Source organism: Zea mays, chromosome 7 (genome assembly GCF_902167145.1).
Source record: "Zea mays cultivar B73 chromosome 7, Zm-B73-REFERENCE-NAM-5.0, whole genome shotgun sequence".
NCBI lineage: Eukaryota > Viridiplantae > Streptophyta > Magnoliopsida > Poales > Poaceae > Zea > Zea mays.
In genome coordinates, this window is record NC_050102.1 from 23,406,125 (window position 1) to 23,426,007 (window position 19,883).

Below are 19,883 nucleotides of genomic sequence, written 5' to 3' on the forward strand. Positions count from 1 at the left end.
TTTTATTTTAAACTTTATTTTATAAATAGTTTCAAACATAGTCATCTACAGTGTTGCATCCCCTATGGCCTATTTACACGCTCCACCGAAGGAGACAGCCTAACACAGTTTCGATGGCAATAATACTATTAAACACGGATGAAACCCATCAGGATATCAAAGGAAAACAAAACAATGAGGTGGTGACCAAATCCAATGGATTGATTCATTAGTTGATTGATGGTAACCATTTGAGTAATACATGCGAATTGTACGGTGGATTGGAGGGTCTCCAGTCTACCAGAGTTGATGCATAAGTACTCCTAAGAACTGTGCAAACAAATTATAAACGATATGCAAGTAACAACCAGGGTGAAGTGAGTTGTAGGTACATACAGCCAGGGTGAAGTGAGTTGTAGTTGTAGGTAAATACAGCAAGAATCTTAAGAACTGTGCAGACAAACTATAGCTGTAAGTCTGTCTATACTACTGCTTGAGAGAACAACCAGGAGTTTCATCTATTTGTACAACTACAGAACGACAAAAAAACAAAAGAGATAGCACCCTGTAACTGGAGTTGGATTACAGAGGAAACTTGCCAGTTATCACAGACAGACAGCATCAAGTTAACTCTACAAACACAGGGCATCCGATGCACCCATAAGCACTTTGGATGACAATAATACGATTTAACACTGATGAAACCCATCAGGGTTATCAAAGGAAAACAAAACATGCAGGTGGCGGCCAAATCAAATGGATGCATGATTTCATTAGTTGATCGCATGAATCCATGACCAAAAAGAATATTTCTTCCAATATAAGTGACGTGATTTTTTTTCAACACCAGTGAGCCAGAAGAGCATAAAAAAGATGGATTTGGACTTCATTGCTCACAGTAGAAACACCAGGAAAAATTAAACCAAAGTGAAACTAAAACTATTTGTTAAGGCTTGGTTGCCAACAAAAGAAAGCGCCATCGATGAATCTCCAGCCCTTGCTGAGCCAGTCGATGGACAAAGGAGAGTTCGAGCCTTTGAGGTGGTGCTTTGGTGGAAGAGGTGGTGCTCTGGTGGAAGCCTGGAAGGTCGCAGGATGTCTTTCTTTGACAGCACGCGCAAAATTAAGGGTCTGTTTGGACAGACGCCTACGGCGCCGCAACACGCCTAAGGTACGGCGGCCAATTTGGGCGCCACAACTGCGGCGTCCAGAGTGTGGCGCGGTGTGGCGCCCGAGACAGCCTTCCAAACAGGCCCTAAGTGATTGTGCAGTACAAAGCAAGGCTTGATAATGGGGCAGCCGGGAATTGAGATCGCAAGGCAGCACAGTTCCGTGACTGGATTTTCAGTACTTAGCTCACAGTTCATCTACTGCCACCATGGACAAATGGACATCAGATGCAAACTGCCCACCATAGTGGAGTGTATTTTCAAATGTTTGGAATCCTAAACAAGCACATCATGCCAAATCCACAACCATCTGTGATTTTGTAATCCTGATAAATTCCATGATGTGACTTTGATACAGTTCAGTCTAAACTTGGCTCTACGAAAGCAGCCTATAAGAAGTAAGAACCCAAAAATAAAATAAGCGCAAGAAAACTCACAAAGCCAAGCTTTACAAGCTTCTACACTTTCAGGACAGGTGAATAGCACTCAAACATGCGCCACCAATGGTTGATTGAATGTCCTGCTAACCGTCCCTGAATTGTGTCAAACACATTGATTATCCGACTAATCGTGATTAGTCGGTCTGATCAGATATCAGGTCTCGATCAGAGGTATCGATTCGATCAGAGTACCTAATTGTCCTTATTGTCCGCCTAATCGCGATAAAGATCGATTACTCGTCCTAGTGGGCGATCAACTGATCGACTTAATTGCGCTTTGTGTAGTCCAAAAGTCATTTTTGGCTTAAATGTACTCTGGGTAGTCCAAACGCCCCCACCCCCCCCCCCCCCCCAGTTTCTTCAACTCCCTGTCTAGACATCTCTTCTGCTTCCAGTCACTTCAAATCCCTGTCCAGGCACGGCAACTCCAAGTTGGTGTGTCTGCTACTTTGCTTGCTTCCCAGAGCCTCCAACTCCATTTCCATTCTCTTCTGTTCTTCACTCTTCAACAACAACAGCACTCCGGAGATGAGCAGTACTTCTGATGGACTCATGGTCTACTACTCTAGTGGTCTAGTAAGTTGTAGACTTGCAATTTCATAGTCTTATATAAACTTGTTGCTGCTATGTTGTTATGGACTATTCAAGTATTGAATAAACTTGTTGCTGCGGTGTCGGTCTAGTAAGCTGGATGTACTGCTTTTTTGGACTCCAAGTATTGAATATTGATATAGGACGACCGGGGAGCGATTAGGGGCGACTAATCGTCCTGATCGACGCCTAATCGCGACTAATCGTCTGATCTCCCAATGGCATCGATCAGGCGATCTGAAAACTATGGTCCGACATGAAACTAAGCCCTTCACTTTCTTTTTCTGCTGTTATTTTTCAGCACATCAACTCCTTCCCACGCTGTGCACTTATGCTATTTGTCAACCAGATACCTTACTTTATTAGTCAATCACTATCTCTACGTGCAGATATAGTACAGCCTACACTTTATCAACCAATATCAAAGCAGAACCTTTCACCAGAAATCCTCACAGGAACATTGGCCATCCTTGAAATGATGGAACCGATACAAATCTCGAACAACAATCTCCCGATCTGTGGCTCGGGTTATAAACTTGATTGCCTCGTGGCAGTCCTCACAAACACGCAGATTCTTGAAGATCCGAAGTGCCGTCCCAACAGGCGTGCTGATGATCCCGAATGCAATAGCAAGTTTCTCGCTGTGGAACTTCAGAGATGTTTCTCTCTGTTCCTCCTCGATATCGTGTACAACAAGATCAGTTCTACTTGTGTACCCCATCTCCTTCAGCCTCTCCATCAGCTTCTCCAAGTAAGCATAAATTTCAGCCGATCTTGGGTGAGATGTGTCCAGTGCAACAAATCTATGCACAACGTTTTTCAGATGGATCCATGATTGACCTGGCTGCTTCCGGACTCTCCTTTCCTTCATTGAACTTCTGAGCTTGAAAGTGTCAAGCCATTTGTTGTTGGTGGCATACATGTTTGACATCAGAACATATGATCCAGCATCATATTGTTCTAGTTGAACCAACTTTTCAGAAGCCAATTGTGCATACTCGATGTGCTTGTGAAGTCGACAAGCTGACAGCAAAGTCTTCCAAACAACAGCTTCATGGCTGATCTTGTTTTCCTCAATGAAATTTTTTGCTTTGTCGAGTAGCCCAGCTCGTCCATAAAGATCAACCATGCAATTGTAGTGCTCGGTGTTTGGAACAATTCCATACTCTTCCTGCATAAGGTTGAAGTAGTGGTATCCGTCGCTGACCAAACCAGAATGGCTACAAGCAGATAGAACAGCGACAAGGGTTATCTCATTTGGCATGATCTTTTCGGCCTTCATTCTGCTGAAGATCTCTAGTGCCATTCTTCCTTGCCCGTGAGATGCATAGGAGCACAGCATTGTAGTCCAGAGAGCAACATTCTTGGTCTGAGCACTTCTGAATATCCTGCAAGCATCTTCAAGGCTGCCAGACTTTGAATACATGTCAACAATGGCAGACGCCAATGGTGCATCAAATCTGTGACCCAACTTCTCAACAAATCCATGCACTTGCCTGCCTTGCTCAACCATCCCTGCATTTGCACAGGCTGAAGCTACGCTAGTGAGGATGAACTGGCCAGCAGGAACTCCTTCACGCAGCATCCTGCGGAAGAACTCAAGAGCTTCCTCCTCCCTGCCATTCTGGACATACCCAGCGACCATCGTGCTCCACGCAAATTGTCTGTCCTCTGTGAAGTCTGACCAGCGATCAAAGATTGACAGAGCAGACTCCATTTCCCCACACTTGCAGTACATGTCCATGAGAGAGCAGCCGACAAACGCATCCTCCTCCAATACAGCCACCACCACACGACCATGGAGCTGCCGGCCTAGGTCCCGCGATGAAAGCAAGCCAGCCAAAGCAAACACCATGGAGTAAGTGTAGTTACTAAATGTAACTCCAGCTCGCACCATTTGCTGCAGGCGACCCAACGCCTCAGTGGTGTGCCCATGCCGCATAAGCCCGCTGACGATCGTGTTCCAGCTCGAAACATCCCTCAAAGACGATTCATCGAACAGCTGCGTCGCCCCCACAAGGTCGCCATCCTGAAGACACGCCCTGATCACAATGTTCCAGGATGTGGCGTCCTTCTGGGCCATCGCCCCGAACGCCCTCCTAGCGCGCCCATGGTCGCCGCACTTGGCGTACATGTCGAGGACTGCATTGCAGAGCACCACGTCCGGACACACGCCGCTCCGCAGGATCCACCCGTGGATGCGCCTGCCAGACTCGACGTCGCCGAGCCCCGCGCAGCACCGGAGGACGCCTGCGAGCACGAAGGCGTTCGGCGCGGTCGCGCCGCATTCGTCCAGCATCTCCGCGAACGCGCGCATGCCGTCCGCGTGCCTGCCTTCACGCGCGCAGCCGGAGATGATCGATGTCCATGCCGGCAAGCTCCGCGTGGGCGTTCCGTCGAACACCCTGTGCGCGTTGTGTAAGCCACGGGCTATTACCGAGGAGGACGGAACACAACCGCGCACGCTCTGTCGATGTATGGCCTTTTTAGCCGCGCAGGCCCCGGCCTCCGGGAGGAGCCGAGCGGAGGAATGAAATATGAAAGTCTGCGGCGAGAGCAGTACGGCGCAAGCAGCTTTCCTCGCCGCCTGGGCCATCCGTTCCTTCTCCTGGCCGTCGAAAAGGTGAAGTTGCAGTCGCATCTGCACCTGCTTCTGTTGCGCCTTCCTAACTCATGCGGCCGTGCCGGGGAAGGGCGAGCATGGCACCCGGGTCCGGGTTCTGGTCTGGCCGTCTCGGACTGGGAGAGCGGCGGGCGGTTGGTCTTAGGATGGCAACGGATCGGATTTGCATATTGAAAATATCCGTCCACAGTTATATCTATGGTCATAAATAATATCCGTCCGCGACTATACCTGTGGGTAGAAATTCATATTTATATCCATGTCCATCGAGTTTTGGATATCCATCGGATATAACAAAGAACTATTTTCGGATATCAATGATATTAGAATCATGTTCACCCGGTGATCGGTGGAGGCTAGCCGTGGGTAAGGGGCGGTGGCGTCTGGTCGCTGGAAGGGGGCACGACGCTTAGATCTAGTGGCGCCGTGGCGGGATGGCGGCCGAGCTAGCAGGGATGCAGCCGCGTAGCGCGGCGCGCCCTGCAACCTCGGGTGTCAGCACCTCGGCGACAGGCTATTGCCTGCTGGCCGCCTGGGGGCTGGGCTGCTGGGGGTGGAGAGCCGGGAACGCGAGGTGCGGTGCTCAGCGGACGGTGGCTCGGCTGCTCGGGGCTGCGGGTGGGATGCAGCCTGCGGGTTGGCCTGGGGGCTGGGGGTTGACCAAGAGTGAAAGACGACAAGGGATTAGGGTTTGGGCGTTTGGTTGATTGGTGCCTTGGTGGGCTGGCGGCTAGGCTCATTGGTGGGCTGGTGGCTAGATTCATTGGTGGGCTGACGGTTTGTTCATTGGTGTCCATGAGTGGGCCGACAGTAATGATTATTTTCGGATATCCAATGGATAATCCGCGGGTGAGATTTAATATCCAAATTCATGCTCATTTTTCCTCGGATCGAATACAGGTCTAACCCACGGGTCAAAAAACATATTCATATCCTGATCCGTCGAGTCGGATATCCGACGGATATCCAAATCCACAGATTAAATTGTCATCCCTAGTTGGACTTATCAACGCTCTGCCCCAACTTCGTGGGACGTAAGCTCCCCGGAGTCGCTGCGCGTGGGGGCGGGTGCGGACACGCGGGTCGCGTGCGAGCCCACGAGCACTAACCCAACTGCGGTTCTACATCTCCAGACGTACTCCAGAGGACTTTGTTTCCCAATTCTCTTTGGATTGCGGGGAATTCGCGTTTCCTATTTTTTTAAAAAAAAATAACTGATTCAGTAAATTTTTGTATGAATCTTTGGAATTCATGCTTTTCAAAGAAATCCTAAGATTTATAAAATTGTTACAGATGTTGCATGCAAGATAAATGTTCGATATTTAAAATGTGTACGTGACCAACTTAACCGGATATCATAATTTTCATTTAGGCTACTATTTCTTACATAATAACTTAATATGATTTGGCATAATATGATTTAAATCGTGCACAGTGATACTAAAACTTTTTATCAAATATTTGTAGTAGTCATCTAAACAGAAGCCACACAAAATTGTGCACACCTAATGATGAACCAAACAATCTGATTTTACCACATGGCAAGCCGCAAGTATATGAAAGAGGAGCTTTTTATTAGACCAGCAATGGGAGGGTTACTTATTCAAAACATTTAAAAAACACTTAACCTTAGGCTGTCAGCAAACTATCAAACTGTTTGGCGGCTAGAAAAGTTGCTGCAGTGTTTCACTGAAAGGGGAAAAAAACCTCGTTGCTGCAGCAGCAGCACCTACAAGCCCAAAGCGAACTAAATTCTTCTTTCTATTCAATGTTTTGAAAAGAAGAGGGGTCTAGACTTCCTAATGGTTAGTTTGACAACCCCATTCATTTTTCTAAGAATTTTCATTTTTCCAAAGAAAACTAATTCATTTTTTCTTGAAAAATAAGAATCACTTAGAAAAAAATGGTGCTACTAAACTGGAGATCTATGGGGGAGTAATCTCCCTCGCTATTCAATTTTGAATAGCGAGGGAGATTCCTCCTTCATGGATCCACTCCATTTTCATGTCTCATTCTTTGTTCACCAAACCACCACTAATCCCTTCCAATTTGCTTGCTTCCAAAACTACCTCTGAAGGGTTCTTTGGTATATGCAGAATTGAGAAAGGTGGATCTTCGCCTCTTTATATGAAGAGTGGTTGGCAACGAAACCGGTCCAAAGATCACCTACCGGTCAGAAGGGTGAAGTGAGTTTCAATTGAGGGGTTTATGTGCAGAAAAAAAAATTACAACTGTTATTTGTTCATGTGTAAAATTGAAGGGCATTTTTGTTGCAAAGTTGAAGGGGCCTCTTTGCGACTTTGCATCTTTGTATGTGCCGCTATAGTATTTTTTTGGGCTAGAAAGGTATTAATAAGATGAATGTATAATGTCATCAAGTGGCTTAGAGCGCTCCAACACTTCATTTTGTAGCTGTTGATTTTTTCTAATTTGCCCATAAGAGCTTCGAGGATATGGATTTAGAAAATTATTATTCACTCAATCGTGGTCTTTAGAAAAAGAGACTTGCCTCTAACCACTACAGCTTATATTGATTTGCTTTATGCAAAGAAACATAGCAAAAAACTCATTATATATATATATAGAACTGTATATTATATATATAGAAATTGTAGCGATGGACTGACAACTAAGGCTGTCTCCAGCAACATTCTCTAAAGTAATATTATTTGTACTTTACAGCACTCTCTAAAAGATTTCATCATCTATATTTTCTCCGTCTCAGCAATGTCCTCTAAATTAGATCATCTACATCTATAATGTTACATTTCACAATACAATTATATTATATTTTTTCCTAGTCGTATACTTAATAAAAAATTCTTTCTGTGCTGCGAAAAAATAAATTAGAAACTAATTATAATAATTATATTTTGTAAGCTATCTATTTATCTTCATGTTTACGTACGTATTGGAAATTTGGAATGTCTATTGTGCTGCGAAAAATGAATTAGAAACTAATTATAATAATTACATTTTGTAAGCTATCCATCTATCTTTATGTTTACGCACGTATTGAAAATTTGGAATGTCTATATTTTTTCTCTGACATTTGAGCATCAGCCAAGCGTGTAGCATTGTCTTCGCTGCACGAGCGTGTCCTCCCCAAGCCATGGCCGATCGCTGATAGGACGCACCTCCTCCTCATTTGTCTCTGTTGCCGTTGCCATGAGAGGAGTCTGCCTCGTCGAGGTTGGCGTTCGCAACCTTGCAGGTCTCCACCCACGATTTCGACGGCGACAGGGTACGCGACAAGTACCAGGAGCACGGCGACAAAGATAACCGAGACAAGCCCACCCTCATCGACAAGGCTTATGGGTGGTGAAAGGCACATCCCCACTATCTGGTTGCAAATACAAATGTCATCATCCATCGTGGTAAATCGAAGAACAAACAATTTAAAGAAACAAAGATAAATCTAGATTCAACTAAACACATCATCCCATCCTAAGTTAACTTGACAAACACACTAATATGTGCTAGATTATCCATGGCCGCACTTCAACAGTTCAACTACAAAGTTCAGTGCATTTCTCAGGCACAGGAACACGAGCAAAGGCCAAAAGGGGATGATCTAGAAGCCCATGCGACCAAAAACTATCACAGCAACTGAATTCCACAACTAACATTTACCACTGGAGTTCAAACTAGACCATAAACAAAAATGCCTTCACCATTTCAAAAAAGCACCTTTCTGTATTACGTCAGCTGTACTTGCTTTCCCAGGGCATAACATGGAAAACAAATGTAAAAGGATCAATCATCGTCTTTCTTCGGCTTACGGTAGGTTTCCTCAATGTGCTTTGCCAGAAAAACATATGTGTTGAATAGCTTCTTGACGTTCGGCACATTGTAGTTCTGAGCTATATAGACACCACATCCCATTCCCACCAAGAGAGTGAAGCTGCCCCTGAATAACCCCATCGCAACAAAACCTGGTACCAAGATTAAAACAAAACAGTTATGTACAGCCAAAAACTACTACAAAGCAGAATAGAGTTGAAAATGGTTGGGATCATAAGTATGAACAGTGTTATTAAAACTACGTTTAAACGTCAAAACTCTAATTAGAGGTTGAAACCACGTTTTAGCGTTTTGGCGTTCTAAACTGTAAAACACAGTGTTTTATGTATTTTAGACCATTAGCTACTTTTGGGCCCAGTCTATTAGTTACTTTTGAGGTTCAATCCAGCTCATGGGTGAAGTTTTAGTAAGCCACTAGCCTCTCTATTTTGGTATTTAACTTCATATTATAATGTATTGGTATTTTTCCGATGTTTAAAACTAAGTTTAAACGTTTAAAAGTCAAAATTTCACCCATGAGCGTTCCAACGTTTTATCGTTTTAATAACCTTGAGTATGAACATCATATTGGTTGTCAAAAGTGTCACAAAATGATATTGCTGTCCAAAAAGGCAAGCTGTTCAAGCTATCATGGTGACAGTCACAGTCTCTCCAATGAAACTAGCAACATAGCTCATCCAGACTTGAGCTAAGTTTATCTTCAATGAAACGCAAAACTGTACCTGCAAGAAGAAATTCACTAGATCCCCTAATAAGGTTTCATGTCATTAGAGACACAGTTAAAACATAAGCCATAAGACTGCCATTTTCCGATACATAGGCTAACACAACTGCAAGATGCAAAGACGAGGAATCTTCTGCCAGACTGGGTCAACTGGAGAAGCACTAGAGCAGGACAAATTAAACCGTAGTTGCTAATCTGCAATTCATTGCAAATTTGACACCGAACAGTAAGATACAAGGTGAAACATGAGATTAAGCTGAGTAAATCTGATGGCCAAGAAGATAAAGTTCATGCACCTATGAACTAACTTTTTGCGAATAGATGTTGTATCCTGTGGCACCAGTGGAACTGTTTATTTATCAAGACAACTAATATTGCTTGACATTTGGCAATGCTGTGATAAATTAGCAGCGTAATCCTTTCCTAGTGTAACATCTAAACACTGGTAAATTTCTAAAGCTTAATAAGCATACCATCTCACGTGGAAAGAAATACATAGTTGGATTGGATATTTAAGAAAAGTAGCCATTCTAAGTAAATATTATAGAGTTATCTGAGAGAACAGGATGCATGGAGGATTGGAGGGTAGCAGGTCTACCAGAGTTAATGGGTAAGTAATCCAATCAACAAATGACCAAGGTAAAGTGAGCTGTAGGTAATAAGGTAGGTATAACAAGAAATCTCTATTAAAGACCTGTGCCGACAAATTACAGCTGTAAATCTGTTTATATTATTTGTTGAGAGAATATCCAGGAGGTTCATCACTTTCTACAACTACAAAATGGTGAAGGAACACTGGAGTTGGAGTATAGATACTGAAAATTATCATGGACAGGCAGCACCATATTAGCGCTGCAAACATAGGACATCAAACCCATGAAGACTTTGGACTATAGAAGTAAAATAACAGTGATGAACCCCACCAGGATATCAGAAGAAAAGAAAACATGTAGGTGGTGACCAGATCAAACATAAGTAGATTGACCGTAAATGAATCCATCCATGACTAAAAGGGATTTTCCTTCCAATAAGTGACACATTTTTTGCATTGAGCTTGAGCATGAAAAGGGCTCAATTGCTCAAAGAAAATATACAGGACAAATTAAACCAAAGTTACACCAAACCGATTAGTTAAGGCTTGGTTGCCAATAAAGTAAGCACTACGAATGAATCCCCAGCCCTTGCTGAGCCAATCAATGGATGAAGAATTTGAGGTGGTGCTATGATGGAGACTGCCAAGCACATGTAAAGATAAAGTGATTGGAGACTGCCAAGCAGGGCTTAATAATGGGACACCCAGGAATAGAGATTGAGATGCAGCACATATTTGTGACTAAATAAATCTTCTTTACTTAGCTCAGTGCATCTACTGTCACCAACTCACCATGGATAAATGGAAATCAGAAGGAAACTGCCAACAACCGGTCATGGTGGAGTTGGATTTCAAATGTTGGAATCCTGATAAAAAATACAGGCTGTGACTTCTATACAAATGCTTTCTACCGCCATAACAAGGATCATCCTAAAATTGGCTCCACATAAGAAACAGCCTAGAAGTAAGAACCCCAAAACAAAATAAACATGGAGAAATGCACAAAGTAAAGCGCTAAAAGCTTCTAAACTTCCAGCCTTCAGGACAGGTGAGCAGTGTTCAAACATCTGCTACTTCGGCATGGCGCGGGATAATTATGAAAAACAACAACAACACGATTTCTAGATCCCTACCAATCCGAGAAGATCCGACCCCGGTATATTAGACATGGGTGTACGCATGTACACCAGGTAGCATTGTTATTGGTTCACACCCAAATACAGATACCTCGGATTAGGGTTTGCGGTACCGCGCCGCAGGAAGCGAATAGAAGGGTGCGGGCATCAGGAGCGGACAGCGGACCCAATGATACACAGACACATCAGATTATTTTTTTGCCAGAAAAAACGAAACTAGTAACACCTGTGAACTGTGATTAGATCAGACCCGAATACAGCAAGCCTAAATTAGAGTTCAGGTGCTCAATTTTGCACAGAAGGAAGGGACGAGAGGGATTCAGGCATACGTGTTGGTCGTTGGTTAGTGCTTGTCGCCGGCGAAGGGTCCGGCGAAGAACAGGGCAACTGGGAGTAGAGCGGCGGCGGTCGCCAAGGGCGTGTTCAGTGGGTCAAGGCCTCAGCCCTCAAGGGCGTGTTCAGTGGGCGTAGAGTCCGGCGAAGACCTTCTGTTGCCGTGTGCCCGTGTCCGCGAAGTCAGCCATCCGATATACGTCTAGTTTCATGTAAATGGGACGGATATTATTAGTTTGAATTTAAATTCGATCGATTTAAGATGGGTTCAAAGTTGACCTAAGTTGTCCAAAAAAAACTGAATATTTAAGACATCGATTCTAATCTAACATAACCCGATAATATTTGTATCTAATCCGAATCCGAAGAGAATATGAAATTATCAGTTTGTATTCAATTTAATTACACTTATATCCAGTGGACAGAGAAATACAAAACTTTTGCCAAAAACCCCGCCTGTCAGCTGTTTATGCAATAAGGCACGAGCACGATTCACCGCCGTGATGTTAATATTAAGTCCAATTACTTTACTGTGGAAGCAAAACTAGATGCACACGACGCCGCCTCACATTTTTTCCTCACATTTTATCAAAAGCTTAGGGTCACTTTTAGAAAATGCTCAGGCCGAAGGGGTATTTTTGATTCCCAGCCGCCCGATAAGATTCAACGGCTCGGATTAGACCTACCCCAATCCGAACCGGTAGGGATCAGGGCCGCCCAACCAGCGATCTATGGTACGGATTTAAAGTGTCTAGATCCAACCCTGGCCATCCGCTATTAACTCAACGGCCAGGATTGAATACACCGAATCGTTACCTAGGATCTAATCATAGTCGTCCGCTGAGGATCTAACGACTGACGACGCGTCTTCCTCATATCACCACTCCCCTATTCTCCGGTCAGGTGCGCAGGCCACAATGGCGGTGCCCACCACTGGCGTTCGGTCAACAAGCGCCCTGGCCCCAAACCCCCACATATACCCAAGATTAGCGAATAGAAGATGGAGGTGAACACAACTGAAGCAAACTCACCGGCGTTGGTGACGCGGAGAAGCTGGTTCACGCGGAGGGCGGGTCCCCGGCCAAGTTTTGCTCCGGTGAGCAATTCGGTGGGAGAGAGACGACCCAGGTCCTAGGAGATCCACGCGTATGCTTCACTGGTTCCCCAACGATGATCCCCAGGCACACACAGAGGCCAAGTCGCCAGCGAGTCGGAGATGGCTCGCGGCGGCGCTCTCTGCACCCTGGCGCTCCCCGCTGGTAGTTCTCTCTCCGATTGGCTCGTGGTTCCTTCGATGATGGTCAAGGGAGCGGGCATGGGGCGTGGTTTTATATCCCAGTGGAGCGAGGCTGGCATCCCCATCGGGCAGCACAAGTGGACCTCAGAGGGAATCCCAACAAAACGGAGCGCATGCGGGGGAGAAGTCCACGCGGCTGGTTCGGCGATGGGTGGTTGCAGGAGTAGCTGACAGTGTGACCCCACGCGTCAGTGACTGTAACCCTGGGTGTGCGCACGACTCGGAGTGGGCCGGCACATGGCCCATGCGGTGAGGAGAGATTGGAGCTGGCGGCACGGGAGGTGGGCCAACGGAGCACATTGGGCCCAAATTGAGGTTTGCTCTCTTTTTATCTTTTCTTTTCCATTTTCTTTTCTATTTCTAAGTTATTTTCTAAATTAAATTTTCAAATCCTAATTTTAATTATAAGTTCAAATGCTTATTCCATAAAATATCAGGATGAATGCAAAACATGGTTGTTTCAATTTATTTATTTATAAAAAATGTTTTCCATTATGAAACCCGCACCTTATCATTTTTAAGGAAGCATTATTTTTGAATATGGGATCAAATCAAAAGATAAAAAATGATTATTAATATATAATATTTTACATGGGGTTATGTTCATTCAAATATTTTCAAGGAGCGATTTTATAAAGTTTATGAAGAGAATAAAAAAATAGGTTGGAAGTCATTTTATTCTTAAGTCTTTGGATAAATTTTTTTATACCTCACAGATTAGGATTTTAGGTGTTATAGTAGTGACAGGGACAAGACAACGTGACGTGCTAACCTCAAGCGGCACTATTGGTTTGATGGCCAGAGGATTGAAGGAGACCATAAAGAGGAATTTTCCGTTCAAAATAGACTTTTTCCTTGGATGGAAGGAAAATGCTACAACGCATTATTTTTCCATTATTTTTTCCGTGAAAGAAGGGGGCTATTTAATTACTCCTTTTTCTGCTTGTGCTGTGATGTGAAAGTGAACCTATTTTTTATGGTTTGCATCACACATCCGAAGTTAACTTCCTGATGTTTTTATTGACTTCTATCAAAAATAATTTTATGCTTGCTTGAAAAGATATAATATGAGATCACTTATTACTAAGACTGTATCTACTCATATGATCATCTAAAACACGGTTATAGTATACCATCCATATTCGTTACCTACGGCTACCACAAACTCACATGTAGTTGCACACATATTTTATCTATATAAATTTATATGTACATGTATATAATGCGGGTTTTCGGACACAGGTACAATTTTTTCAAACCCGCGAGAAAAAATTCGTAGATTTGAGACTTAAACCCACACGCATGCCTGAGTATATAAACTCACCTCCAAATCTACCCCTATAGAGTAACTAGTTAGATACACGTGCGTTGCGACGACAAATAAATTATTGAGGGGATATGTTTTCAAGCACAACACATGAGCAAACTTTGTGCCATGTTTTCAAGCATAGGATTTTTTTGCAGAAACCAAACTACAAGTCAAAACAAGATCGCAATGTCCTCAACAACAAAAAGACCACGAGAAATTCTTCGAGTAAAAAAATGTCTTGGGTTTTAAGAACAATCAACGACTCAACCATATCCCTCAGAATGCCACATCTCAACAACGTAATCTAGAGATACGGGTTCCTTCAACTTCCCTTTGGAGTGACGAGGGAGCACCAGGTGAATGAGATACTGGGATTACTAAAATGGTCATCACAGGGATACAAAGAAATTACATGGACAACTTGCAAGGGTAGTCTTGTGTCAGCTATAAGCAAAATTTTCCAAAGCAAGCAAAATATCTAAATTTATCAGAAACCTTTTCCCCATCTGTAAATAAAGAATTTACAAATGATAGCCTAGGAAAGCATGCTCTATCATGGCTAGCTGCCACTATAGAAAAAGATACCATTTGATCTTGACCCAATCGGGTCATGGTCAAGTTAAGGTTCCACAACATCAAAGTATTTCTCAAGAAGTCAAGTTAAGTGCACAAGAACCACAAAAAAGAGAAGAGATCACAACAAATGGATAAAGAGAGTGATATCATGTGACAAAACTCACCATAGTTCGTATGTGAGAATGTTTTCAAAAGAGCACTGATAGTAATGTTCTAGAGCTTAACAGTTTTGTCCATGGAGAATGAGATCAAGTACTGCCGGAGAAGGTGTAAATTACTAATTATTTTCTTACAGTAGGGACCAATAACTTGTACTAATTGTTTCCTTATCGAACATTGACAAGACCTAAAAGTGCTAAAAAGAATAGACCTAGAAGAACAGGGCAGTAACCTTCTTATAACAGCTGAAGGATCACGATGAATATAAATATGTTATATTTTCTTTATCAGATAGACATGTCAGTTATATCATATTTGTACAGATAAGTAAAGGGCAAACTAAATTACAAGCACGAATAAACTTCACTCTGAACTTTGTGTAGTGCTCAGTAACAAAATCTACTATTACATGATGTTTAGTTTTACATGCTGAGTTTATGCCCAATTTTCACATGTGGCAAAATGTCGAAAATGATTTGTTTGCAACATTGTGCATTCATTTGGTTTGTCACCATTTTGGCAACAGAATTACTTCTGTCTAAAGAACATTGAGCTGTGCAGTTTTTAAATCAGATGTTTGAGAATTAATACCAAAAATACCCCAAAAAATGTGGATGGGCAGTTGAACATTGAGAGTTGAGACAGAAGATCGCAAATTCACAACTGAATTCTAATCCTTGTAAAATCAATTGCAGAATAGATTAGTAAGTGCATTCTAATCCTAGTAAACACCTTTTGGAGAACTTTTTTAAGTTGGCCATATGCACGGGAATAAATATGTATATTGGTACATATATTTACTAAAACATGCTTGTATTGATTCTTAGGAACAACGAGCATTCATGTAAAACTTGATGCAACTAAAAGAAATGGCCCTCTCTTAAGCCTTATTATTTTAGCGCATGTTGTGTTTAGATAGTCAACCCTATTCTTATTCATTTTCCTCCATGGGACCATTAAGCAATACACTGCCTTTGTATTCTCAACCTAGGCCCAAAAAACCACCATAAAAAGCAGCTAGATAAGTAGCAGCAGGTTAGGAGTATTTTTTGCGTCTAAGCTACCCGTACTATATCTACAATGTAACAAGGTATGACTTGCATCTGGACTGATGCAACACATGAGAAATCAGGTAGAAGAATTCAGAGTCTATAATATAATAAATAAACTTATGTCAATTTTAGAACGAATCCCCTAGGTGAGCGTCGGAAGATCGCAAACCCCTTGGGCCTCTGATTCACGCAATTTTAACCAGGCAGCACACCACATTACCTTAATAGCCAATGACTCAGCAAGTGTGACGAGGAGGAGGGGTCAATCACCTATGGAGGCGTCTCCATGAGAGAACGACCAGGCGCTAGCAACGACAATCTGTGCGGCTCCAGTGGCACAAGGTGGGCAACTTGGTGGCGCCTGCGGATGACTTCTTCTCCACCTCCATTGTGGTAGATATGGCGTGGAGTTGAGCGAGGGAAACAGGGGGCGGCGGCGCTAGGTCGAGCAGGTTGGCGGTGTTCTCAAAGAAGGCGAGGAGGCGGAAGGAGCAGGTCGTGGGTACATCGGCACCACCTCCTCGGGGAGCGGCGGTGGCAAGTGGGCCGATAGTCGATGGTTGGAGAGGTTCGCGGCATCGCTGCTGGCGGCCTCGTGCGCGTGCGTCTGGTCGGCCGGCATCATATGGCGCTCGGAGGGATCGGGTTGTAGTGGAACCCGTGACGGATGGGCAGAGCGAGGTAGTGGGTCACGCATCTACCGGCGAGTCGGAGGATGGGGGGAGCGAGGTTGGAGGCGGGGATTGACGCTCCCAGCTCTTGCACGGCTAGGGAAATAGACAGGGGGAGGAGAGGATCGTGAGCGGGACTAGGGAGCGGCGCCGTGGTGGGGGCACTCCCTTGCCCTATGCGCAAGGATGGCAGAGGCATAGGTTGGACTGGGGTGGGGTTGGTGTCACGGCGGTCGCGGACTTTCATTGAAGGCGCTAGCGCTAGGATGGGGGTGAGAATGGTGGTAGGGGCGGACACGAGGATCTTTGGGAGATGGTGTCGCGGGCGCGGTGGCGAGAATGGCGGAGGTCCGGCATGAGAATCCTGGAAGGCGGAGGCAGAGGCGCGGTGCGAAAATCCTGGGAGGCGGAGGCACGACTGGACGGGGAGGGGGCGGGGGCATTGGTGTAGCCGTGGACGCCCACGTTACCTCCTTATAGAGTAGTAAAGATAACTTTTTTATACCTCACAGATTAGGATTTTAGGTGTTACAGTACTGAAAGTCGCCTAGAGGGGGGGTGAATAGGGTGAATCTGAAATTTATAAACTTAAGCACAACTACAAGCCGGGTTAGCGTTAGAAATATGAACGAGTCCGAGAGAGAGGGTGAAAAATAAATCGCAAGCAAATAAAGAGTGAGACACAAGGATTTGTTTTACCGAGGTTCGGTTCTTGCAAACCTACTCCCCGTTGAGGTGGTCACAAAGACCGGGTCTCTTTCAACCCTTTCCCTCTCTTAAACGGTCACTTAGACCGAGTGAGCTTCTCTTCTCAATCAAACGGGACACAAAGTCCCCACAAGGACCACCACACAATTGGTGTCTCTTGCCTCGGTTACAATTGAGTTGATCACAAGAAAGAATGAGAAAAAGAAGCAATCCAAGCGCAACAGCTCAAATGAACACAAGTCACTCTCTCACTAGTCACTATTTGATTTGGAATGATCTATGGACTTGGGAGAGGGTTTGATCTCTTTGGTGTGTCTTGTATTGAATGCTATAGCTCTTGTAAGGTGTGGGAAGTCAGAAAACTTGGATACAATGAATGGTGGGTGGTTGGGGGTATTTATAGCCCCAACCACCAAACTAGCCGTTTGGTGAAGGCTGCTGTCGCATGGCGCACCGGACAGTCCGGTGTGCCACCAGACACTGTCTGGTGCGCCTGCCACGTCACCTGGCCGCCATTGGATTCTGACCATTGGAGCTTCTGTCTTCTGGGCCACCGGACAGTCCGGTGGTGCACCGGACAGGCACTGTTCAGTGTCTGGTGCGCCATCTGGCTCTGCTCTGACTCTGGCGCGCACTGTAGCGCATTTAATGCCTTCTGCAGACGACCGTTGGCGCGAAGTAGTCGTTGCTCCGCTGGCACACCAGACAGTCTGGTGCGCCACCGGACACTGTCCGGTGCTACACCGGACGGTCTGGTGAATTATAGCGGAGCGACCTCCAGAATTCCCGAAGGTGAGCAGTTCGGAGTTGGAGTCCCTGGTGCACCGGACACTGTCCGGTGCGCCAGACCAGGGCACACTTCGGCTGACTTTAGCTCTCTATTTTTGAATCCTTTCTCGGTCTTTTTATTGGTTTGTTGTGAACCTTTGGCACCTGTAGAACTCATAATCTAGAGCAAACTAGTTAGTCCAATTATTTGTGTTGGGCAATTCAACCACCAAAATCAATTTAGGAAAAGGTGTAAGCCTATTTCCCTTTCAATCTCCCCCTTTTTGGTGATTGATGCCAACACAAACCAAAGCAAATATAAAAGTGCATAATTGAACTAGTTTGCATAATGTAAGTGCAAAGGATACTAAGAATTGAACCAATAAATATTCTCATAAGATATGCATGGATTGTTTCTTTATTTTTAACATTTTGGACCACGCTTGCACCACATGTTTTGTTTTTGCAAATTATTTTCAAAGTCCTTTTGCAAATAGTCAAAGGTAAATGAATAAGATTTTGAGAAGCATTTTCAAGATTTTAAATTTTCTCCCCCTGTTTCAAATGCTTTTCCTTTGACTAAACAAAACTCCCCCTCAATCAAATCTTCCTCTTAGTGTTCAAGAGGGTTTTAGATATTAGTTTTGAAAGGGTTGTATCAATTTGAAATTCTATCAAAAATAAGATACCGATTGAAAAATCACTAATTGAAAAAATCTTTTCTTAACTCAAATTTTTGAAAATCGGTGGTGGTGCGGTCCTTTTGCTTTGGGCTAATACTTTCTCCCCCTTTGGCATGAATCGCCAAAAACGGATACTTGAGTGAAATATAAGCCCTTTGAACTCTCCCTATGGTAAATAACATATGAGTGAAGATTATACCAAAGATGGAGAGCGGTGCGGAGCGACGGTGAAGGATGAGTAATTTGATGGAGTGGAGTGGAAGCCTTTGTCTTCGCCGAAGACTCCAATTCCCTTTCAATCTATGACTTGGTTTGAAATATAGTTGAGAACATATTAGTCATAGCATATAAAAGAGATATGATCAAAGGTATATTAGTGAGCTATGTGTGCAAAATATCAAAAGAAATTCCGAGAATCAAGAATATTTAGCTCATGCCTAAGTTTGTTAAATGTTTGTTCATCTAGTGGCTTGGTAAAGATATCGGCTAATTGTTCTTTGGTGTTAATATATGCAATCTCGATATCCCCCTTTTGTTGGTGATCCCTTAAGAAATGATACCGAATGGCTATGTGTTTAATGCAGCTATGTTCAACGGGATTATCCGCCATGCGGATTGCACTCTCATTATCACATAGAAGAGGAACTTTGGTTAATTTGTAACCATAGTCCCTAAGGGTTTGCCTCATCCAAAGCAATTGCGCGCAACAATGGCCTGCGGCAATATACTCAGCTTCGGCGGTAGAAAGAACGACAGAATTTTGCTTCTTTGAAGCCCAAGACACCAGAGACCTTCTCAAGAACTGGCAAGTCCCCGATGTGCTCTTTCTATTAATTTTACACCCCGCCCAATCGGCATCCGAATAACCAATTAAATCGAATGTGGATCCCCTAGGATACCAAAGCCCAAACTTAGGAGTATAAACTAAATATCTCAAGATTCGTTTTACTGCCCTAAGGTGAGCTTCCTTAGGATCGGCTTGGAATCTTGCACACATGCATACGGAAAGCATTATATCCGGTCGTGAAGCACATAAATAGAGTAAAGAACCTATCATCGACCGGTATACCTTTTGATCTACGGATTTACCTCCCGTGTCGAGGTCGAGATGCCCATTGGTTCCCATGGGTGTCTTGATGGGCTTGGCATCCTTCATCCCAAACTTGTTTAGAATGTCTTGAATACACTTCGTTTGGCTAATGAAGGTGCCCTCTTGGAGTTGCTTCACTTGAAATCCCAAGAAGTACTTCAACTCCCCCATCATAGACA

General features: G+C 44.1%; 2 protein-coding genes across 6 annotated transcripts; both read right to left on the bottom strand.

Annotated features, from left to right (window-relative positions):
* Positions 1-1,285: 1,285 nt before the first annotated feature.
* LOC103632150 (pentatricopeptide repeat-containing protein At3g24000, mitochondrial) lies at positions 1,286-4,956 on the bottom strand. Its single transcript, XM_008653981.4, has one exon. The coding sequence runs from the start codon at positions 4,818-4,820 to the stop codon at positions 2,616-2,618; it is 2,205 nt and encodes a 734-aa protein (XP_008652203.1). The 5' UTR covers positions 4,821-4,956; the 3' UTR covers positions 1,286-2,615.
* A 3,168-nt stretch (positions 4,957-8,124) lies between these two features.
* On the bottom strand, positions 8,125-12,698 carry LOC100278325 (uncharacterized). Of its 5 annotated transcripts, XM_035960498.1 has the most exons (4): positions 12,423-12,698; positions 11,388-11,593; positions 10,715-10,788; positions 8,125-8,737 (listed from the first exon to the last, which is right to left on the bottom strand). In XM_035960498.1, the coding sequence occupies exon 4, from the start codon at positions 8,724-8,726 to the stop codon at positions 8,559-8,561; it is 168 nt and encodes a 55-aa protein (XP_035816391.1). In that variant the 5' UTR covers positions 8,727-8,737; positions 10,715-10,788; positions 11,388-11,593; positions 12,423-12,698; the 3' UTR covers positions 8,125-8,558. The 5 variants fall into 5 exon arrangements, with proteins under 5 accessions (XP_035816391.1, XP_035816390.1, XP_035816392.1 ...); XM_035960497.1 differs by lacking the exon at positions 10,715-10,788 and having other exon boundaries at positions 12,423-12,692; XM_035960499.1 differs by lacking the exons at positions 10,715-10,788; positions 11,388-11,593 and having other exon boundaries at positions 12,423-12,697.
* Between the last annotated feature and the right edge of the window lie 7,185 nt (positions 12,699-19,883).